The 24,611-nt window shown below is 46.3% G+C and overlaps 1 protein-coding gene across 3 annotated transcripts; it reads left to right on the top strand.

Annotated features, from left to right (window-relative positions):
• Nucleotides 1–1,661: 1,661 nt before the first annotated feature.
• On the top strand, nucleotides 1,662–13,469 carry LOC132877230 (E3 ubiquitin/ISG15 ligase TRIM25-like). 3 transcript variants are annotated; one of them, XM_060913575.1, is made up of 7 exons: nucleotides 1,662–2,340; nucleotides 6,208–6,303; nucleotides 6,474–6,707; nucleotides 10,953–11,033; nucleotides 11,806–11,977; nucleotides 12,176–12,235; nucleotides 12,308–13,469. In XM_060913575.1, the coding sequence occupies exons 1-7, from the start codon at nucleotides 1,741–1,743 to the stop codon at nucleotides 12,865–12,867; spliced, it is 1,803 nt and encodes a 600-aa protein (XP_060769558.1). In that variant the 5' UTR covers nucleotides 1,662–1,740; the 3' UTR covers nucleotides 12,868–13,469. The 3 variants fall into 3 exon arrangements, with proteins under 3 accessions (XP_060769558.1, XP_060769559.1, XP_060769560.1); XM_060913576.1 differs by having other exon boundaries at nucleotides 1,663–2,340; nucleotides 12,332–13,469; XM_060913577.1 differs by lacking the exon at nucleotides 10,953–11,033 and having other exon boundaries at nucleotides 1,664–2,340.
• Nucleotides 13,470–24,611: the final 11,142 nt, after the last annotated feature.

Below are 24,611 nucleotides of genomic sequence, written 5' to 3'. Positions count from 1 at the left end.
TATTGCCAATTATTTTAATGATTATTTTATAAGCAGGTGGCACGGTGGTGTAGTGGTTAGCGCTGTCGCCTCACAGCAAGAAGGTCCTGGGTTCGAGCCCCGGGGCCGGCGAGGGCCTTTCTGTGTGGAGTTTGCATGTTCTCCCCGTGTCCGCGTGGGTTTCCTCCAGGTGCTCCGGTTTCCCCCACAGTCCAAAGACATGCAGGTTAGGTTAACTGGTGACTCAAAATTGACCGTAGGTGTGAATGTGAGTGTGAATGGTTGTCTGTGTCTATGTGTCAGCCCTGTGATGACCTGGCGACTTGTCCAGGGTGTACCCCGCCTTTCGCCCGTAGTCAGCTGGGATAGGCTCCAGCTTGCCTGCGACCCTGTAGAAGGATAAAGCGGCTAGAGATAATGAGATGAGATTTTATAAGCAAAGTCTGTAAACTCAGACAGGAAATGTCAATACCACACAATGAGCCATTGTATTCATGTATACAAGACAAAATAATGTATGATAAGAATTGTTCTTTTGAAATCCATAAAGTGACTATAGAAGAAGTAAAAAAAAAAACTATTATTGTCTATCAATAATGAGAAACCTTCAGGTACTGATAACATGGATGGAAAGCTATTGAAGATCATAGCAGACTATATTGCTACTCCCATATGCTACATCTTTAATCTTAGTCTTGACTGTAATATGTGTCCTCAAATTTGAAAGAGGCTAAGGTAATCCCTCTACCTAAAAATACTTGTGCTGCCTTTACTGGCTCAAACAGCCGACCAATCAGCTTGTTACCTGTTTTAAGCAAACTGTTGGAAAAAAAATTGTGTTTAATCAGATACAATGCTACTTCTCACTGAATAACTTGACAAGCAACTACCAGCATGCTTACAGGGAAGGACACTCAACTTCCACAGCGCTTACGCAAATGACAGATCTCATCTCATCTCATTATCTCTAGCCGCTTTATCCTGTTCTACAGGGTCGCAGGCAAGCTGGAGCCTATCCCAGCTGACTACGGGCGAAAGGCGGGGTACACCCTGGACAAGTCGCCAGGTCATCACAGGGCTGACACATAGACACAGAAAACCATTCACACTCACATTCACATTCACACCTACGGTCAATTTAGAGTCACCAGTTAACCTAACCTGCATGTCTTTGGACTGTGGGAGAAACCGGAGCACCCGGAGGAAACCCACGCGGACACGGGGAGAACATGCAAACTCCGCACAGAAAGGCCCTCGCCGGCCCCGGGGCTCGGACCCAGACCTTCTTGCTGTGAGGCGACAGCGCTAACCACTACACCACCGTGCCGCCTCAGTTATACTTTTTTTTTTGTAATTCTATTTGTTTGGAGTTGATGTCTGTTTTTGGTGCTGATGGGTTTTTTTTTTTAATCTGTTGTTTTGTATGTTGATTTCTTGTGTGTTATATGTTGTGTGTGGATTCCAGGAAGAGTAGCTGATGTCTTTGGCATCAGCTAATGGGGATCCAAATAAAATAAATCTGGCCATCACTATCTGTGTGTATTTCATTAAATTAATCCTAATCAGTACAGCTACATGGGTTATATTTAAGCACTGATGGGAGAGGAAATGGTTAATACAGGAGTATTCATGACCTCTCTGCATTTGTGCTCCTCCTCCTCCTCTCTCTCTCTTTCAAACATACAGAAGCAGGAAGTAACACCTCATTTCAGAGAAAACAAACTGATCTCTCTCCTTCTCTCAGTGTGTGAATTCAGGAAAATGGCCAAGGGCAGTATTTCAGTAGATCAGATTTTACTGGACCGGTTCATGTGTCCAGTGTGTCTGGATCTCCTGAAGGATCCGGTGACTATCCCCTGTGGTCACAGTTTCTGTAAGGCGTGTATTAATGGCTGCTGGGATCAGGAGGATCAGAAGGGCGTCTACAGCTGTCCTCAGTGCAGAGACACTTTCACTACAAGGCCTGTTCTATGCAGAAACAATATGCTGGCTGAAGTGGTGGAGAAACTGAAGAAGACTGAAGTCCAAGCTGCTTCTCCTGCTCACTGTTACGCTGGACCTGGAGATGTGGAGTGTGATTTCTGCACCGGGAGAAAACACAAAGCCGTCAAGTCCTGTCTGATTTGTTTGGCTTCATTTTGTGAAACTCATCTGAAACCTCATCTTGAAGACCCTACTTTGAAAAAACACACATTAATTGAAGCCTCAGCAAAACTCCAAGAGAAGATCTGCTCTGAACATAACAAGCTGATTGAGATCTACTGTCGTACTGATCAAACCTGCATCTGTCATTTGTGTATGATGGAAAATCACAAAGGTCACGACACCGTCACAGCCGCAGCAGAAAGAGCTGAGAAACAGGTGAGAACTAGAAATCTTTCCAGAATTAAATCATCTTAATTAAAGTTTCCCATCTAGAAACAGGTGCTTTAGTCAGTGATATGATTTGAAGTTTAATTTCAATGTGTGTCTCAATCAGAAGGATTCTGTAAAAGCTGATTAAAATTGTCTGTGTTCTGGTGAACAGAGTGTTACATTTATCTTCAGTGATGGTTGTAATCTAGTCAGACCAGTTAGTGAACATTTCAGTCAACACCTCATTGTTACAGGATGAGGCAGGTGAAAACACACACGCACATGCACACACACACAGGGAGAGAGACAGACAGACAGACAGACAGACAGAGAATTGAAGTAAAGTAAGCATAAACAACGCTGTTATAATGAGCTCCACTTTCTGGGAAGGATTTCCACTAGATTTTGGGTCATGGCTTTGGGGATTTGTGTTCCTTCAGCTACAAGAGCATTAGTGGGATTAGAGAGTGATGTTGGGAAGGAGGTCTGGGGTGCAGTCAGTGTTCCAGTTCATCCCAAAGTAGGGTGACCAGATTTCCCTAGTCTGAAACCAGGACACTTTTGCGCGCAACCATGCTCGTGCACGCACACCTTTTTTTTACGTAAACGTGACACTCAGAGAGGTGCTCTTATCATTTTGTTGAAGCTCACATTTATCAACATCTCACATGAAATAAAACAAACAGGCATTTTGTTATCTAGTAGCATAGTGGGATACAGATCAGTTAAATTATGGTCAGACAGCAGATTTTGTAATGGCTGCGAATAGGCCAGGCTATGTCCATAGGCCAAATTTAAACTGATTTATTTCACCTGTTTGTGAGAACACCAAGAAGAATGCATATGCACATGTAGGCTATATCTCTAAAATTGTATGCACTATAGCATGAACTTAAAAAGTAGATATGTGACCTCAACATAGCCTAGGTCAGAATCAACCTTACTAACCATTCCCCACAACTGAATGAATAAAGCAAGAAGATGTGTACAAAAGTGAACACTTTAATGGAAGGTGCAACAAGCTGTTCAACACAGCAATATGGCCAAACTGTCAGAATGGTATGTTAAACAGAAACAAAAAAGAGACAAGTGATTTGAGAATATATACTCAAACAAAACAGCACTAAAGGAGGAGAGGGGCGACAGCCCGAGGAAAGCCCCCACAGGAGCGCACAGCATTTGCAACATCTCATCTCATCTCATTATCTGTAGCCGCTTTATCCTGTACAGGGTCGCAGGCAAGCTGGAGCCTATCCCAGCTGACTACAGGCGAAAGGCGGGGTACACCCTGGACAAGTTGCCAGGTCATCACAGGGCTGACACATAGACACAGACAACCATTCACACTCACATTCACACCTATGGTCAATTTAGAGTCACCAGTTAACCTAACCTGCATGTCTTTGGACTGTGGGGGAAACCGGAGCACCCGGAGGAAACCCCTCGCGGACAACATGCAAACTCCACACAGAAAGGCCCTTGCCGGCCACGGGGCTCGAACCCGGACCTTCTTGCTGTGAGGCGACGGCGCTAACCACTACACCACCGTGCCGCCCATCATTTGCAACATAGGCTACCCAACTCAGTACAGGAACAAAGCACTTACAGTGTGTGCAGTAGGCTTCGTGCGCATTGTTCTGCACCTCTCAGAGGAAGGGGTAGGTGCCCTGTAAACCTTTGGAAAAGGTACATTTTTTTTCGGCATAATTGCTGTGGCATTACTGCTGCTAGCTACTAGACAAAGAACATTCGCGCCAGTTAATGTTTATTTTATTGTTGCATGGCAACATGTTCTGTTGTCTGGAATAATGTGGCTAAATAAACACCCATGCCACAGGGCCAGGGGGCAGTAACCAGGAAAGTTTGCGATTCCTGTTGTGGCAGCGGGGGCGTGGTCAAGCGTCGGTCTGTGACCGGAGGGCAGAGTCAGGGAAGGTAAGTGGCAGAATCACTACACCTGATGTGAATTAATGTGTTTGTGTGTGTTCCCCAGTGACCCCGCCCTATATAAGGAGAGAGAGAGAGCTCTCTCCCCAACCAGACGACTGGAGTGTGTGCGTTGGCTGGGAGAGTTAAAAGTTTGCTGAAAAGTGAAAATAAAAAGAGTTTTGTGAACTCAGTTCTGACCTGCCATCCTTCTGTGCTCCACCCACCCATACAGACTGTCACAGTGGTGCTGAAACCCGGGACCGAGCACAGAAGGACGGCAGGCCAGAACTGAGTTCACAAAACTCTTTTTATTTTCACTTTTCAGCCAACTTTTAACTCTCCCAGCCAACGCACACACTCCAGTCGTCTGGTTGGGGAGAGAGCTCGCTCTCTCTCCTTATATAGGGCGCGGTCACTAGGGAAGACACACAAACACATTAATTCACATCAGGTGTAGTGATTCTGCCACTTACCTTCCCTGACTCCGCCCTCCGGTCACAGACCGACGCTTGACCACGCCCCTGCTGCCGCACCGGTCAGTTCATCAAAATAGTAAATGCAGACATTTCTCTGCTAATGATTCCCACGCTGCTCAGTTGCAAACGTCACGAGTGGCGAAAACCGGGACATATCCGTGTCCCGACAGACTTTTGTTGGGACTCGGGACACACAACCCCAAATCGGGACTGTCCCGGTAAAACCAGGACGTCTGGTCACCCTATCCCAAAGCTGTTCAGTGGGGTTGAGTTCAGTCAAGGCTCTGTGCAGGACACTCAAGTTCTTCACTCCAACCTTAATACACTATGTCTTCATGGAGCTCGCTTTGTGTACAGGGGCACACTGTAAAAAATTTTATGGGCGGGTGTTGATTGAACATAGATTTTACATATCATTTGACTCAGAAATGTCATTTTCACTTACAACCAACTAAACCAGGTCGGCCTAATACACTTTCTCTCATTGTGATATCATGTTGAGCTATCAAGAATTTTAACATCCAAATATCAAAGATATCCTTGTTGATAGAACTAGCTGCAACCGTTGCAACGCTGCATGTTGGTATCCTTGTTGGTAGAACCAATGACGCATATATACACGTGCTGTATGCGGTTTCCTTACCTCTGAGCAGGGGCAAATCACATCAAGGAGTATAGTGTCTGTAATCCAGGTACTGTATTAACAGTGACACCCAGGTGTAAAGGTTAACTTGATTTAAAGCTCAGGTAAAGGTTAACAAAGGTTTTTAGTTCTTTGTCATAAAATTGAAATGTGAGATTGACATGTAGCAATCTGTCTGGAAGTGGATCACTTTTTTCCTGCACATTGCAGAATTCTTTTTCATTTGCAAGAGACACAGTCTTACAAATAAAAGTGTTTTCCTTTGACAATTATTTGTAAGTGTCTTTTTTGTGCCAGTGATTTATTGTATGTTTTAAGGTACAGGTAACTTGAAAAAAAACATCATATGAAATGTAGAAATACATGTTATTATAGCAAACATTTATTTGTTATTATAAGAAGAGTAACCTAATTTGGGTAACAGCAAAAATACGTTGGTTGAAATCAAATGTAAACTCAAATTTTCTAGGCAACATGATGCAAGAGAATTTTGAGTTGAGATGGTCAACAACAAATAGTACGTTGGCTGAACTCAAATTTCAACTCAGAAAATCCTTGCTGACTTAACAAGGATCTTTGTTGACTTACGAAGGATTTTCGTGTTTAAATTTGAGTTCAACCAACTTACCTTTTGTTGTTGACCATCTCAACACAAAATTCTCTTGCATCATGTTGCCTAGAAAATTTAAGTTGAGATGGTCACTTTTTTTTTTACAGTGCATCATCATGCTGGAACAGGCTTGGGTCTCTGAGTTTCAGTGAAGGGACATTGTAATACTACATCATCCAAAGATATTTGACATACTTGCATTGTTTTATCCTCAGAGTAAGTTCAAGAAGGAGCAGATGAAATCCCAGCAGAGAATCCAGGAGAAGCAGAAGATGGTGCAGGAGCTGAAACAGGCTGTGAACACTATAAAGGTGAGCAGTGAGCAGAGACAAAGCTGCTCCTAGAAACACACACAACATGGACAACGAGTCATTTACAGTCCCAGTAAGAGAGGGAATGATAGATGAGCTTTAAATCGTGTGTGTGTGTGTGTGTGTGTGTGTGTGTGTGTGTGTGTGTGTGTGTGTGTGTGTCCTAACAGCTCAGTGCACAGACAGCAGTGGAGGACAGTGAGAGGATCTTTACTGAGCTGATCAGCTCCATGGAGAAAAAGCGCTGGGAGGTGACGGAGCTGATCAGAGATCAGGAGAAGGCTGAACTGAGTCGAGCTGAACGACTCCTGGAGGAACTGGAGCAGGAGATTGCTGATCTTCAGAGGAGAGTCACTGAGCTGGAGCAGCTTCCACACACACACGATCACATCCATTTTCTCCAGGTAACACTCTGTAGTATGCCCCTGGGGTGGGTGGAATACTGAAGTGCAGGCAGGTGGGAAATAATGTCAAAGACATTCTTTTATTAGTAATGTTTTCTTTTCAGCTTAACAACATGGGGTTCATTGCACACACACTCATATGCCCTGGTCAGGAGAGACAGCGCCTCTTCGCTTTCTCCCTGCTTTTCTTTGCTCCATCACCACTGCAACAGACACACACATAACATCAATTGACAAACAGGTGTGATCACTTTGCCACTCACCTTCCCTCACCCCACTCTTGATTTACAAACTGATGCTTGACCATGCCCCCGCTGCCACATTCCCCCACCGTCCAACTGCAGCGGACTCAACCCCCCCGGATGGGACAGAAAGTCTGCCACCACCATCGGCGTCCCTGGCCTTTGGACCACCTTGAATTTGAAAGGCTGGGGGGCTAGATACCAATGGGTGATCTCTGCATTGGCATCTTTCATGTGGTGGAGCCACAGGACTGGAGTATGATCCGAACAGAGGGTGAAAAGGCACCCCAGCAGGTAGTACCAGAGGGGTGAGGACCACCCACTTTATGGCCTTGCATTCCTTTTCAATGGTGCTGTATTGACTTTCTCGCATCAAGAGCTAGTGGCTGACGTACAGCACTGAACGCTCCTTCCCCTCCATCTCCTGGGACAGAACAGCCCCTAGCCCTCTGTCCGACACATCTGTCCACAAAATAAAAGTGAGACAGAAGTCAGGGGAGTATAAAAGTGGCCCCCACACAGCGCTGCTTTTACTTTCATGAATACCTGTTGGCACTGTTCCGTCCACTGGACTGAATCTGATACTCCCTTTATAGTAAGTTCAGTCAACAGGCTGGTGACATCCGAATAGTTAGGTATGAACTTGCGATAGTAGCCAGCCAGCCCACCCCAGGAACTGTCTCTCCCCTTTTCTGGTCTTGGGCCTCAGGCAGGACGCAATCACTGCAGTCTTGTCAATTTGGGGACGCACCTGCCCATGACCCAAGTGGAAACCCAGATGCCATACTTCCACCCACTCAATCATACACTTTTTTGGGTTAGCCATGAAGCCTGTATGCCTCAGCGACTACAGGACAGCCCAAAGCTGTTTGAGGTGCCGCGGCCAATCATTGCTATACATAACAATGTTGTCTAAGTAGGCAGCGGCATAGGCAGCATGTGGACGGAGAATTTTGTCCATGAGCCACTGGCACTGGAATGTTGTGGGAAGGCCAAATAACCTGAAAGGAAGAGTGACAAACTGGTGTAAGCCAAACTTTGTGTAAAAGGCTGTTTTTTTTCCTCAGGATAGAGGAGTCAAGGGGATCTGCCAATATCCTTTTGTCAAATCTAGTGTCAAATAAAAGTGAGCAGCACCAAATCAACTGAGCAACACATCAATGCAAGGCACTGGGTTCAAGTCAAATTTAGACACCACGGTGACTTTCCTATAGTCTACACAGAACCGGACCGATCCAGACCACTGGGCTGCTCCAATCACTGTGGATCTCCTTGATTATTCCCATTTTGAGCATGGCCTTGAATTCATCCCGAACCACCACTTTCTTGTGTTCAGGCAAGTGGTATGGGCGGCTACGCACCACCACCCCGGCGGCATCTCAATGTGGTGGTCTATGAGGTGACTGTGGCCAGGAAGGCATGAGAACACATCAGAAAACTCCGCTTGCAACTTGGCAACCTCTGTGAGTTGGGCTGGTGAGAGGTGGTTTCCGCAGGGGACCAGAGTAGCTCGAGTACTCACTATTTTTTTTTTTTTACCACAGCTCTGCCCTCTCTGGAATTATTGATGCCAATGCCATGGGGACCCTCTCATTCCAAGGTTTTAGTAGGTTGAGGTGGTATATTTGTAGTGCCCTGCCCCCATCCATTTGCCTCACCTCATAGTCGACATCCCCGATTCGCCATGTGACCTCAAAGTGCCCTTCACACTTTGCGATAAATTTTGAGCTCAAAGTGGGCAACAATGCAAGCACTTTATCTCCTGGTATGAATTCTCTAAGGCGCGCACCCCTGTTGTACAGTCGGGCCTGACATTCTTGCGTCTGCCGTAAATTCTCCTGGGTTAAGTGACTGAGTGTGTGGAGCTTTGCATGCAGGCTGAGAACATATTGAATTTCATTTTCACTGTTTGAAGGTCCCTTCTCCCAGTTTTCCCGCAGCTCATCCAAAATGCCGCAAGGCTTGTGCCCATATAATAATTTGAATGGGGAGAACCCAGTGGAGGCTTGTGGGACGTCTTGTACTGTGAATAACAGGGACTTTAGCCATTTATCCCAATTATGTGTGTCTTCACTTCCAGACTTCCGAATTAAATTTTTAAGAGTTTAGTTAAATCATTCTACCAAGCTATCTGTTTGTGGGTGATAAACGCTGGTGCAGATGGATTTAACCCCCAATAACTCATAAAACTTGTAAAGTGTGTGTGACATGAATGTTGTGTTTTGATCAGTCCAGATTTCATTGAGAATTTCGACTTGGGAGATAATTTTAAACAGTGCCTTTGCCACGTTGCGTGCAGAAATGTTATGCAGCTGGACTGCTTCCCAGTGTCATGTTGCATAGTCCACGAGGACTAAAATGAAGCAAAAGCCTCATGCTGACCAATCTAATGTCCTGACAAGATCCATGCCAATTCTGTCAAAGGGGGTTTTGATCATTGGAAGAGGGCACAATGGTGCTTTTGGAATGGCAGCTGGATTCACCAGCTGGCATTCATGGCATGCTGCACACCACCTATGGACATCCCAGTGAATCCCTGGCCAATAGAACTGAGCCATTATCCAGGCCAGCGTCTTATCCTGACCTAAGTGTCTGGCCATAGGGTTAAAGTGAGCCACATAGAATACAAGTTCCCTACAGTTCTTTGGGATTAACAATTGGGTTATTTGTTCATGGGTTTGAGTGTCCAATTATTAATTGCAAAGTAACAGGAAGGTGAAAGTTGCATTTGGCTGGAGAGTCTGACCATCGACTACTCTCACTTGGTCAAAAGCATGATGCAGAGTCTCATCTCATGTTTGTTTAAAAAGGAAATCCTTGAGGGAATCACTGAGAGAGAGAGAGAGAGAGAGAGAGAGAGGCCTCTGGGTCATTGTGGGGGACCATTTTTGCGAAGGTGACATGTGGGGGGTCCAGAGCTGTAGTAGTCGATGACCCTGCCGACACGAGCAGGTGCCGGAATGCCTGGCGATCTTCCTGCTGGGCCAGCAGCAAGGCCTTGTAGCACTGATCCTGCTCCTTGCGAAGAGTAGTTGGTGCTGACTTTGCTGGGTGGCTGCGAGGGCATGGACGAGGTCTTTGAGCAGGAAGGACTCCATGGGTAGTTCCCTTCAGTATTGCTGGGTTTTGGCACCACTGTAGTCTGTCCCTGGGGTACGTGGAATACTGAAGTGCAGACAGGCAGGAAATGATGTCAAAGTCTTTTATTAGTAATTTTTTGCTTTTCAGCTTAAAAATCTGTGGTTTATTGCACATGCATACACATACAAATGCTCTGAGTGGGTTTTCTAAAAGCCTCTTCATGTGAAGAGCAGCTTAACTAGGAGACAGAGTGTTCACTGTGCTACTCGCTTTACTATTTAATGATGATCTTTGTGCTATGATGCTTTTGGGAAACACAGCACTGGTCAAGAGAGACAGCGCCTCTTCGCTCTCTCCTTGCTTTTCTCTGCTACGTCACCACTGCAACAAACACACACACACACACACACACACACAATATTAATTGACAACAGTTGTGATCACTTTGCCAGTTTGCCACTTTACCTTCACTGGCCCCGCCCTTGATTCACAAACCGACACTTGACTATGCCCTCGCTGCCAATCACTCACTGTCTGATCTACAGAGCCAGCTGTTCCTCACACACTCTCTAAGGGTGTATTCAGACCAGGATAGTTCGATAGTTCACTTGCTTTGGTCCGAACCAAATGTTTTTTTTATTTTTTCATTTTGGTGCGGTTCGCTTTCACACTGTACATTTTAGTAAGCGGACCAAAATCTGTCAACAAAGCCACGCACCCTGAGGTCGTTCAGCTATTGGTCAGAGACAACACGCGCACAAAGCGTTAAGTTCAAAAGTAGTCATGGAGGCTTTCCGTGCTGTTATTCTTTTTAATGTCATCAAAGCTATATGTTTTTTCCAGTTTTTACTGTTTTCACAATTGTGCGATTACTATGCTGCTATGCTGTTGTACAAGTAATTTATCAATGACGACTTCAAAGGGCAAGGCGGCAACGGAGGATAGCGCTGATGAGCGCACATCATGTTGTGACAGTTCTGGCTCTTCACGCAAGACGGAGGAGGTATGTGTCGGGATATTCACCTTATCCATTGTAATAGATGAATTTCTTTTTTGCGTCGCTAGTACCGCCACTTTTTGAAAGAATGTCCCTGATTTTAATGTAGGTCTGACGGAGTTTCTTCACTTTTAGCCGACATTGTTCTGGGGAGCGCGTGAACCCCTTCTCCTTCATTTTCTCACTGAATACAGCAAACACGTCGGCATTTTTGTGTGTTCTCTCCAAAAGCTCAGATATGTGGACATCTGCCCATATATCCACAAGGGTACGCGTTTCTTCCTCGGCCCACGTTTGCCCCCTACTCATTTTTTGTACTCTGTAGTCTAGCCTACCACTGGTCTGAATGACTGAACGACTGTTGTAAGGTTCCCTTGACAACCTAAACAGTGTTTGCACTTTGCGGTGGAGTGTAAAGACTCTGTTTCCCATAATGCTCGACAAACGATGGAAGCTCCCGAGGTACAAAAAAGCAAAACTGTCGGATTAGGTCCGGTCTGCTTTCACACCTCCAAAAGGTCCGCACCAGGGTTCCTTTGGTCCGGACCGAGTCCGACCTTGCAGCTCGGTCTCGGTCCGCTTGTTTGGTCCGGACCAGAGTTCGGTGGTTTGTATTCAGGCCAACCCAAAAGGTCCGGACCAAGGGAAATTTGGTTCGGTTGGTCCGGACCAAACAACGTAGGTGTGAATACGCCCTAAAACACCTCTCATTAAGGGAACAATAAATGTCCCTGTCTGACATCACAAGTGGGTTTTACATTTAATTTGCTTTCTGTAGGTTGTAGCTTCTGGACGTCACTCTCCTCCATTTCTCAGACCAAATTTTTGCAAATCTGGGATCACTGTCCATCAACATCTCTCATTTGATGGAGTGAGGAATTCTCTCTCAGATCTGAAAAAGAGACTCGAGGAATTCTGTGAGGAGGAATTCAACAAAATCCCTCCACATGGTAAGAGGAGCTGTTCCTGCTGGAGAAACACAGTGATGTGTTATTTCTTAGCGATGCTCCTGCTTTCTTTTCTGCAGACACTTTATTCACCCGACACTTTGAACTAAAACACTGATTTAAAATGAATAAACTGACTGGATCACTTTAAACTCTTTCCATCTTTTACACAAACTCATGTTTCCATTTTTCTCTCCACAGCTGCAGCAGTTCAGATCATTTCAGAACCAGAACCACAGAGCAGAGAAGAGTTTCTGAAATGTACATCTAACACACACACACCTCACATAAATACATTGTGTGAATTAAACCCAACATGTTCACATTGTTCAGTTTGTTTTTTCTCTGTGATTTTAGATTTCTGTTATCTGACTCTGGATCCCAACACGGCAAATTATAACCTCATTCTGTCTGAGAAGAACAGAGCGGTGAGAGACAGTGAGAGAAAGCAGCCTTATGCTGATCATCCAGAGAGATTTGATTACTGGGAGCAGGTGTTGTGTAAGGAGAGTGTGTGCGGACGCTGTTACTGGGAGGTGGAGAGGAGTCGTGATGGATTTGTGTTCATATCAGTCTCATATAAAGACATCAGCAGGAAAGGACCAGGTACAGAGTGTTGGTTTGGATTCAACAATCAGTCCTGGAGTCTGTGGTGTTCTTCTTCTTCGCTCTCTTTCTGGCACAACAACATTAAGACTGATCTCAGAGTTCCATCACCCTCCAGAATAGGAGTGTATGTGGATCACAGTGCAGGAACTCTGTCCTTCTACAGCGTCTCTGACACGATGAAGCTCCTCCACAGAGTCCACACCACATTCACTCAGCCTCTATACGCTGGGTTTGGGTTTGACTGGGTTTCTGGTTCTACTGTGAGATTGTGTGATTCAGAATAAAAAAGTGTGGAGTGTTTTTATGTAAAATTCCTGCACATTGCTACGTTGTTGTTCAGTCGTCTGTTTCACGAGAACACAATCCAGCTGCACGATTGGTTCAGGCTGCCGATGTCGTCTTCATCCCATATTCAGCCTGGATGATGATTGGCCCGCAGATAGAACCTTATAAATCCAGGTTTCTTTGTGAGTTTGGGATTTTTATTCAAATATTACAATCAAAGCTTTGCAGAATAAAAGATAAGAGCACAGGAGAATAAAGTTTCCCCCAGTGATGGAGTTTCTGTGCTGAACTCATTTTCAGACAGAAGCTTTTAATACTGAGGTCAGGATGTCAGCAAGCCGCTATATTGATACACAACGGGGTTTTTTCTCCACTTTGGATGGATATTTTTAGATTATTTAATCTGTGGGAGATAACTAGTGTCTTAAATGTGTGTTTGTGAAAATCACTGTAAACCAACAACTGACTTTTTCCTCCAAAAAACATCTCTTTTAATGTTGTCATATATTGTCTGTGTGAATAATGATGATAAATCTGTCTCTGTGAACTGGACCTGTCTGTGATTCTTTTCATTTTCAATAAAATAAAGCAACAAATCCAATACAGTTCTCTGTTCTGATTGGTCAGAAGGTGTTGATTAATTTTCCGTAACATCAGCTCTGACAGTGGTGCATGTTCATCCCATACAGTTTTAAAACATGTAAAGAAAGCAGTCCAGGATTCATTCTGGTATTTTTTAACACCTGTTACTTTGGAGAGATCAGAACCAGATTGAAATTTTGATATTTATGCTTCAGAAACCTGGTTAGCTGTTCAAACATACCCTCAACGTGTCACAGCTTGCTTTGAGCAGTTTACCAGTTAAACAGCTTCAGCAGTTGCTTCGGGCGGACTGCAAAAGTGTTGAGATTCTTTTCATGAGGGAGAGCTGGCTGAGAGCCAGGCTCATGGGCGGGACTGATGGCGACTGCAGCGAGGCACTCATTGCTTCCATATACGAGTTAGTCTGCAGAGGGCTGGAGCACTGAATAAAACTCACAGATACGAACAGAACATGGTTGAGTTTACTAAGAAAGTGAAGCCAGCACACATGCATTAACAGATGATACGGGTAAGATCTCAGTCAGGTTTCTGATTGCGCCACTTTCTCAACATTAGCATGTCTAATATAGTTCTAATCCCATATCGGATCTCCTACTCTAACATCTATCATCACACCAGCATTTAACAAAATAGCTTCGTCAAAAGAACCATCTCCAAGGAAAGGTCTAGACTGAGGCTGACTCTCCATTCATCCTGATAAATTTCCAATGAAAGGCTGCACGTAGTATCCCAATCTGTGACTGTTCATGCATTCGTGAGGAGTTTTATTCTGGGACAGACCACTTCCACCCATGGAACACACACATTTACACAAAATTACACAAACAGAGGATCAATAACTGAGTGAAGTACTGAAAAATTAACTGATCCTGTGACATTGTAAGATTTATAGCATCCAGTTTTATGTGCCTTGAGTCAGACTCGTGAACCTCCTACAATGAGAAGCACTCAAAATAGGCTTTACCTTCCACACATTACAACAGTCACTTCCAATTTGTTCTGAGAAACTTCAGCAAAACAACTTATACTTTTAAAACATACCTCCAAACACAATTGGGACAAACAGATGTGTATAAGGAGGAGAAGAAATTCCAGAAAATCAACATTCTTCAAAATATCGATATTTAGAATATACTTACAGTATGAACGTATCTTTATATCAGACTGGTTTGATGAACTGCTGTGCACCAGCCTGTGTATTGTCTGGATGATTATATGATTAATAGTTTGACCAGCAGGTTTCTCGAGTGAACAAGTGAAGCCTCAAGAAATGAACCATTTCAACGCAATTAGCTGGAAAGCTTCAGTGTTTCATGAAGCTTCATCTGCCATCATTATTTAAAGTTATACATTTACAGTAAAAATGAATGATTATCTCTAATGGAATTAGAAACCCAGACATTCTAACTGATACGGTCTCAGATTTGCACATTTCTAACATTTCACACAACTCAATTTGTATGAAAATTTAATGATGTTCAGGTGTAGGGGTGGACTGATGGTGATTTAAGGGTGGGGCTAACATTTGTACCATTCCTTAGGACTTCATTTAAAAGAAATTGAACAAAATCCAACGAGGTTAATTCTGTAAGGAGGAATTCAACCAAATCCCTCCACATGGTATGTGGAGCTGTTCCTGCTGGAGAAACACAATATTTAGTTTTTACTTTACTTGCTCAGCAACAGTCATATGCCTTTATGCCCCGTCAATAAATAAACTTGATTACTTGATCTGCATTACATTAGCATGAGGACTAGCTCAGAGGTTTATTTATTCCTGATTCATTTTTGTAGCCAGTTTGCTCCCCTGACCAAAATACTTTCACTAAAATACTGCTTAAAAATGTATTAATGAACGATCACCTTTACCTTTTTTCCAACTTTTAGACAACCTGATGATGCTTTTGTTTTTATTTCTGTTTCTCTCCACAGCTGCGGCAGTTCAGCAGATGATTTCACCACCACAGCCAGAAAGCAGAGAAGATTTTCTGAAATGTCCATTTGAAAACACACACAAAAAAAAAAAAAAAAAAAACACAGGTTTTCTTCGAGACTGACGTCAGGAAATGAAATTGAGTTAAACGCATCACAATTTAACTTGTATAAACACTCACTACAGCATTACAACGATAATAATGATTCTTTTATAATTTGGTAACAATTCTGTGCAGCACCTCATAAAGCTCAAATTATCTAATTTTCAAGTTTCAGTTTTCATACAACACATGAAGTTACATGTTGTGGCTCAGGAACACTTCTGAAAACCATCGTCTGTGAAAACAGTTCATCACTGCATCCACAAATCCCAGTTAAAACCAGATACAAACACCATCCAGAAACACTGCCGCCTTCTCTGGGTCCCAGCTCTTTTACTTTATTGGACTGAGGCAAAGTGGAAAACTGTCCTGTCGTCTGACAAAGAGAAACTGGAAATTCTTCTTGGAAATCATGGACACCACGTCCTACAGGCTAAAGAGGAGAGGGACCATCCGGCTTATCAGTGCACAGTTTAAAAGACAGCATCTGTGACGGTATGAGGGGGCATTAGTGCACATGGCATGGGGAGCTTGTACATCTGGGAAGGCATCATTAATGCTGAATGAGATAAACACGTTTCAGAGCAACATGCTGCCATCAAGATGACATCTCTTTCAGGGAAGATCTTCCTTCTTTCAGGGCGGCACGGTGGTGTAGTGGTTAGCGCTGTCGCCTCACAGCAAGAAGGTCCTGGGTTCGAGCCCCAGGGCCGGCGAGGGCCTTTCTGTGTGGAGTTTGCATGTTCTCCCCGTGTCCGCGTGGGTTTCCTCCGGGTGCTCCGGTTTCCCCCACAGTCCAAAGACATGCAGGTTAGGTTAACTGGTGACTCTAAATTGACCGTAGGTGTGAATGTGAGTATGAATGGTTGTCTGTGTCTATGTGTCAGCCCTGTGATGACCTGGCGACTTGTCCAGGGTGTACCCCGCCTTTCGCCCATAGTCAGCTGGGATAGGCTCCAGCTTGCCTGCGACCCTGTAGAAGGATAAAGCGGCTAGAGATAATGAGATGAGATGAGATCTTCCTTCTTTCAGCAAGATAAACTGCAATCTGCACATGTGGCAGATCACAGAATCCAGGGACACATGTCGGCCCGGGGGCATTTTGAGTTATTGACAGATTCAGAAAGTACAGTTTCTAAGCTTTCCAATGATGCCTTCCATGTGGAGATCTGACAATATTTGAAGAATGTGTGGCCTTTTGAAAGTGTATACTTCTTAAAACAGAAAAGGGAGAAGATCGCCCTCAAAGTTTTCCATCTCAGCTACTCTGGGTGTAGGGCGGGCACATAATGATGCTCATTTGCATGACATTAAGGAAAGCCCTACCCCCTACGAGCTAGCACGATGCTACTTTCATGTAAACAAAGATCACCACGTCAATTTTCCTTCCATGCAAAGTATGCCCAACACAATTATGAAGTACAAAAATAAGTCCTAAAGTATACTTTAACGTTTTGTGGTTGGAAAATTACTCACACCGTAAGAAAGAAAGATAGCACGATGATGACACAACTAACACAACACTAGTTTCATGTAAAGCCTCGGTCACAACCGGCCGTACAGTACGTGCTCCTACGGTCGGTCTACACGCAAAAAACGCAAGAAACACACGGAGAGCGCGCATAAAACGCACGAGAGCACGCGTGTGAAAAGCACGAGAGCGCGCGTGATGTGCTGATTTTCGAGCCGTAGACCGGCCGCAGAGGTTCTTTGTCATGTCAAACAAACTCTACGGGCGCTTACGTTTTTTTCAGGTTGCAAGACAAACTTACGGCCAACGCGCGTCTTTCTCCGTGAACAAAAAAAAAACAAAAAACGCAGCGATTTGGGAAACGCCAAAAATCACACGGCCAAAAAATCGTACATCCGGTTGTGACCTAGGCTTAACCAAACCACAACACTCTCCATTGCATGCAAAAATAACCACACAGCCTTAGATTAATAAACTCACCCCATCAGAAAGAGAAACGGCGCCTTGCACACACCAATGCCTCCAATGGAATAATGTAGTCCTAGAACGGTCCGTGTATCATCCGATCATTCAAGTATTCCATTCAATCTGGAAAACGAGGTTGCGTTTTTTTTTGCTAGAAATGGTTATCTCCGATGTAAATACCGTGTGTCTGTTTGCTTCGCGGTGTTTCAGCTCCTCTGCGCTCTGTTTAGTAACTCATTCCATAGTGAAATCACACGCCTGTATGCAGGTTAAGTAGCCATGCGCTCAACTCGGATCATACAGCTGATTCGCGGAAAAAAAAAAGACTTTAAATCATCATCATGTGAATGGCCCATATGGTAATTTACCCACACCCCCCAGCAGGCTACAGTCCTGACAAAAACGAGACAATTTGCAACAAAAAATGTATGCTTTTCCAACAAAACAATCTATTATCTGAAATACTGATTGCATTCTTCAAGATCTCAACTTGCACATGATGGAAAAAAACAAAAATCACAAATTTCGAAAAAAAATGCTTCTTTTAGGATTATCTCGGATTCGTTTCAGCCGACATGTGTCCCTGGATTCGGTGAGTGGTCACATATTACAACTGCATGGCTTCAGAGTAAAGGAGTCGGTGCTAAACTGGCCTGCTGCAGTCCAGACCTGTATCCTGCTGAAAACATCTGGCGCATTATGAAACGAAAAACATGACAAAAGGAGACCCCAAACTGTTGAGCAAATGAAATTGTATATCAGGGAAGAACGGGACAACATTTCACTTCCAAAACTACAGCACTTGGTCTCCTCAGTTCCCAAACATTTACAGAGTGTTGTTAAAAGTAGGGGTGATGCAACACAGTGGTAAACATGCTCCTGTTCTTTCTTGAACTTTCTTGAAATATGTTGCTGGCATTGAATTCAAAATAAGTGTATATTTTTCAAAAAACAAAATTTCACAGTTTCAACTTTTGATATGTTGTCTTTGTACTATTTTCAATGAAATATAAAGTTTCCAAGATTTGCAAATCATCACATTCTGTTTTTATTTATATTTTTATAACAGTTCCCTACGTGTGGGTGGAGCACAGAGGACGGCAGGACAGAGATCAGGGTTCAACGGAGGCTTTATTGCCGCACTTTTCAGTAGACAATTCAAATAGCAATCAGAGACACACACACACACACACACTGTAGTCTCGTCCGGGGAAGCTCTCCTCCGCTCTCACTCTCCCTCCTTAAATAGGGCGCGGCCACTGGGAAGACACACACAAACAGGTTAATTGCCGTCAGGTGTAGTGATTCTGCCACTTACCTTTCCTGACTCCGCCCTCCTGTCACAGACCGGCGCATGACCACGCCCCCGCTGCCACATACCCCCACCGCCCGACTCAGGCCGGGCGGCCGTCCGGCCTGTAGCCGACCCCCCCCCCCCGATGGGAGAGGAAGTCCGCCACAACCATCTGCGCCCCCGGCCTGTGGACCACCTTGAAATTGAAGGGTTGGAGTGCCAGATACCAACGGGTGATCCGCGCGTTGGCATCTTTCATGCAGTGGAGCCACTGGAGGGGCGCGTGGTCCGAACAGAGTGTGAAAGGGCGCCCCAGCAGGTAGTAACGGAGGGCGAGGACCACCCACTTGATCGCTAGACACTCTTTTTCAATCGTGCTGTAGCGCCCCTCACGCACTGACAGCTTCCTGCTAATGTACAGGACAGGGCGGTCCTCCCCTTCCACCTCCTGGGACAAAACCGCCCCCAGCCCTCTGTCCGACGTGTCGGTCTGCAACACAAAAGGGAGAGAAAAGTCAGGGGAGTGTAATAGTGGCCCCCCACACAGTGCAGCCTTTACCTCAGAGAAAGCCCGCTGGCATTGCTCCGTCCACTCGACCGGATCTGGTGCCCCCTTTTTAGTGAGATCAGTCAGAGGGCTGGTGATGTCCGAATAATTAGGTATAAACCTACGATAGTAGCCAGCCAGCCCCAGGAACTGTCTCACCCCCTTTTTGGTCTTGGGCCTCGGGCAGGCCGCAATTGCTGCTGTCTTGTTAATTTCGGGACGCACCTGCACGTTGCCCAAGTGGAAGCCCAGATACCGTACTTCCACCCGCCCAATCGCACACTTCTTCGGGTTGGCTGTGAGACCCGCTTGCCTCAGCGACTTAAGGACGGCCCTCAGGTGTTGTAAGTGCCGCTGCCAGTCATTACTATAAATGATGATATCATCGAGGTATGCAGCCGCATAGGTGGCGTGGGGGTGGAGGACCCTGTCCATCAGCCGTTGAAATGTAGCAGGCGCCCCAAACAGCCCAAAAGGAAGTGTGACGAATTGGTGCAAGCCGAACGGTGTGGAAAAGGCCATTTTTTCCCGGGATAATGGAGTCAAGGGGATCTGCCAATATCCCTTCGTCAAATCCAGCATCGAATAAAAGCGAGCAGTGCCAAGTCGATCGAGCAACTCATCAATATGAGGCAGCGGGTACGCATCGAATTTAGACACCGCGTTGACTTTTCTATAGTCCACACAGAACCGGACCGACCCGTCGGCCTTGGGTACCAAGACCACTGGGCTGCTCCAGTCACTGTGGGACTCCTCGACGATGCCCATTTCGAGCATGGTCTCAAGTTCTTCCCAAACCACCTTTTTTTTTGTGTTCGGGTAGCCTGTAAGGGCGGCTACGCACTACCACCCCCGGGGGTGTCTCTATGTGGTGCTCTATGAGGTTGGTGCGACCGGGCAGGGGCGAGAACACATCCGAAAACTCGGCCTGCAACTGGGCGACCTCCGTGAGTTGGGTCGGGGAGAGGTGGTCTCCACAAGGGACCGGAGAGGTGCATGATGCCAATGCCCTCTTTTGAACCTCCGGTCCCAGCTCCGCCTTCTCCGGAACCACCGACACCAACGCCATGGGGACCTCCTCATTCCAGAGTTTAAGCAGGTTGAGGTGGTAAACTTGTAGTGCCCCACCCCTGTCCATTCGCCTAACCTCATAGTCGACGTCCCTGACTCGCCGTGTGACCTCAAAGGGCCCTTGCCACTTGGCAATCAATTTGGAGCTCGATGTGGGCAACAGTACGAGTACTTTCTCTCCCAGTGCGAATTCCCTAAGGCACAACCCTTGTTGTACAGGCGGGCTTGCCGTTCCTGGGCCTGCCGCAAATTCTCCTGGGTTAGGTGGGTGAGCGTGTGGAGTTTTGCGCACAGGTCCATAACGTATTGAATTTCATTCTTGCTTTGTGAAGGTCCCTCCTCCCAATTTTCCCACAGCATGTCTAGGATGCCGCGTGGCTTACGCCTATATAATAATTCGAACGGGGAGAAGCCCGTGGAGGCTTGGGGAACCTCTCGCACTGAGAACAACAAGGGCTCGAGCCACTTATCCTAATTACGTGCGTCCTCACTTACGAATTTTTTAATGATATTTTTGAGGGTGCAGTTGAACCGTTCTACTAAACCGTCCATTTGTGGGTGATACACACTGGTGCGGATCGGCTTAATCCCCAATAACCCATACAGTTCACGTAGTGTTTATGACATAAACCTAGCGCCTTGATAAGTCAGAATCTCTTTCGGGATTCCGACTCGGGAGATGACGCGGAAGAGCGCCTCCGCAATACTGCGTGCTGAGATATTGCACAGAGGCACTGCTTCCGGGTATCGCGTTGCATAGTCCACCAGAACTAATATAAAGCGGTACCCTCGTGTTGACCGATCTAATGGCCCAACGAGATTCATCCCAATTCTCACAAATGGGGTCTCGATCAAAGGGAGAGGGCGCAAAGGCGCTTTTGGAATGGCCGCTGGATTTACTAACTGGCATTTGCAGCACGCCGTACACCACCTACGAACATTGCCGTGAATCCCCGGCCAATAGAATCGGGCCATTATTCGGGCTAGTGTCTTATCCTGCCCTAAGTGTCCAGACATGGGATTAAAGTGAGCCACCTGGAATACCAATTCCTGGCAGCTCTTTGGAATCAACAGCTGCGTGACTCGCTCCTTAGTTTGAGTGTCCTGCATCACTCGGTATAATCTATCCTTCATAATCGCGAAGTAGGGGAAGGACGGGGTGGCGTTCGGCTGGAGCGTTTGACCATCGATTACTCTCACTTGGTCAAACGCATGTCGCAGAGTCCCGTCTCGCGATTGTTCTAATGGGAAATCCGCGAGGGATTCCCCAATAGAGAGAGGAGGAGCCGGAGGCTCCTCACTCTGACGCGGAGATGACGTAGACGGCTCTGTGACAGCTGCTCCCGCCAAAGCGACACCGGGACCTCCCCCTGTCAAATGGCAGGACCTACTCTTTACCACACGTGTCATTAAACCCCGAAATCCCGGCCAATCAGTCCCCAAAATTAAAGAGTGGGTAAGGCGAGGATTAACCGCCGCCTTCACTATAGATTTTTCCCCTCTGAAAATAATGTGGACTGACACCAAAGGGTAGCTGTGAACATCCCTGTGCACACACAACACCTTCACCCCCTGTGCTCCCCCCAATGCCTCGTCTTGCACCAGGCTTTGGCGGATTATTCTGATTACAACCAGAATCCACCAACGCCTGATATGTAGCCTCTTGGACACTCACCGGTATGCGATACACTCCGGCCCGATCGAGGGCGGCCTCTGGCGTGTGGGGGATCCAAACCACCGCGCCCACTTCCATTGCCGTGCACTGTTGTTGAAGGTGGCCCGGCTCCCCGCAGCGCCAGCAAACCGGCCCGGGCTTTCCCCCTGCACCGGTGTTCTGGGGCTCACTCACCTGAGGGGGGGGAGAGACAGACACAGAAGGGAGAAACGGGAGGGCACCACGGGTGCGGCGGGCCAGCTGGGGTGGAGCCGGCCCCATCTCCGCGGTGGGGGAATGGGGCGAGGACGGGACACAGAAGGAGGGGGAGAGAGAGAGAGAGAGAGAGAGAGAGAGAGAGAAGAGAAGGGTCGACGTCGTCTGCTGTCCTGCCGCCGGAAGAGCCGCCAAATGATCCTCCACCAGCTCGACTGCCCGATCCAGCGACGCCGGGCGGTGGCACTTGACCCACTCCGCGGTTCCTGCTGGTAAGCGGGCAATTAATTGCTCCAGCACAACCTGGTCGATGAGCCACCCAGCGTCGCGATCATTGGCCCTCAACCACCGCCAGCAGGCGTCCCGGAGCTGCTGGCTGAACGCGAACGGCCAGCTGACTTCCTCCAATCGCAGAGCGCGGAAGTGCTGGCGCTATTGCTCTGGTGTGCGCCCCACGCGCTGCTCCATCGGCCACCCCGAGGCTTTGGCGACCTGTTCAAACAGCATGATGAACACCTCGGGGTCATCCTGCGGGCCCATCTTGGTGACGGTGAGGGGAGACGGGCCTGCGGCCGGAGCGCTGGTGGACCCCGCCGACGCAAGGAGGTGCCGGAACACCTCGCGGTCTTCCTGCTGGGCCAGCACCAGGGCTTCGAAGCACTGCTCTTGTTCCTTCCGGAGTGTGACGAGCGCCTGGTGCTGGCTTTGTTGGGCCGTGGCGAGGGCGTGGACCAGGTCGGCGAACGGGGAGGATTCCATGGGGCTGCTTGGTTGGTGCTCCACTCTGGTCCCGGGTTTCGGCACCACTGTAACGGTTCCCTACGTGTGGGTGGAGCACAGAGGACGGCAGGACAGAGATCAGGGTTCAACGGAGGCTTTATTTCCGCACTTTTCAGTAGACAATTCAAATAGCAATCAGAGACAGAGACACACACACACACACAGTAGTCTCGTCTGGGGAAGCTCTCCTCCGCTCTCACTCTCCCTCCTTAAATAGGGCGCGGCCACTGGGAAGACACACACAAACAGGTTAATTGCCGTCAGGTGTAGTGATTCTGCCACTTACCTTTCCTGACTCCGCCCTCCTGTCACAGACCGGCACTTGACCACGCCCCCGCTGCCACAATTTTACAGTGTCCAAACTTTTTAGAAACGGGGTTATACATAATACCATCACCTTGCGTGAGTCTGACTCTCATTCAGCTGATGTGAGCACTTGATAATATTCCGATCCTGTTAGAGATTATCTGATAAATGTCAGTAAGGTTGTATTGTAGTTAGTGAACTATTATTTAATTCAGCCGAGTTCAGAAAGAGTTCTGTACTAGAGCTGATTAAAATGCTGCAAATATATATTTTAAATATTGTTTATTCATTTTTAATACAACTAATCAATTAATGACAAATAGTTGACAGATGAATTGAATATCAGAATAATCAGTAGTTGCAGCTCTACATTTTACTAAAATGGATTTGATTGGAAGTTTTAAATATAATTAAAGCACAGAAACCAGAATAATTGACGATGTCCAGTGAAAAGGAAAAAAAAAAACATGTTTTGTGATCTTTAAAATTTATAAAGAGCTCATTGTAATGATAGAAATGAAAATGCAGTCAATAAAAGTTTGGAGATTTGTTTGTGCTTTATAGTGTTTTATAAACTCAGATAAAGACTTTACTCCACTTCTGCTACTAATTTTCTCCTCATACACATTCATACTCATGGAAAACAACTGAAATAAAAATAATTAACACAAGATTCAGTTCATTCAGATTTATGAACTATATTATCTTTAGCAATAACTCCCAATACTAGTGACAGAGAGACTGTAAAATGTTCACCATGTAAAGCTACTGCACTCCATCATACATCACCATTCTACTCACACAGGCTAACCGGTTAGCATTAGGCACCAACAAGCTTTAAACATCACTAATGTACCGAATACACACAAACACTCGACGCTACAGTGATTTTAACAGCACAGACTCACTAAAAGCTGCCAAAATTTACACAAAATCACCAAAAAATCTCCATTTTTAAAGCGTTTAAAGACAGAAAATGGCGCTGTGGCGCCTCACAGCCTCCTGCACGCGCACACACTGAAATCTCCTCAGGGAATGAAAGCGCGTGCATTTCTGCAGGTGCTGCGCGAGCCGCCCCACACCACTCACAGCCAGTCAGAGCGGGGGGGCGGGGCGGGGGCGGGGCTCTCCTCTCCTCTCTCCGCGCCAGACTTCTAATGAATCGCGCATGTGCAAAGCCGCCGCTATTTCCGCCCTGGCTGTAAATGTTTCTTCACTGTGACACTAAAATAAATCACTGCATTTTACTCACTCAGCCTCAGTCACTTCCTCACCTCGTCCACTGTGTGCGCGCCTCTGA

Source organism: Neoarius graeffei, chromosome 2 (genome assembly GCF_027579695.1).
Source record: "Neoarius graeffei isolate fNeoGra1 chromosome 2, fNeoGra1.pri, whole genome shotgun sequence".
Lineage (NCBI taxonomy): Eukaryota > Metazoa > Chordata > Actinopteri > Siluriformes > Ariidae > Neoarius > Neoarius graeffei.
Note: the sequence above shows the minus strand (reverse complement) of the source record. Positions and strands in the feature narration are given on the sequence as shown.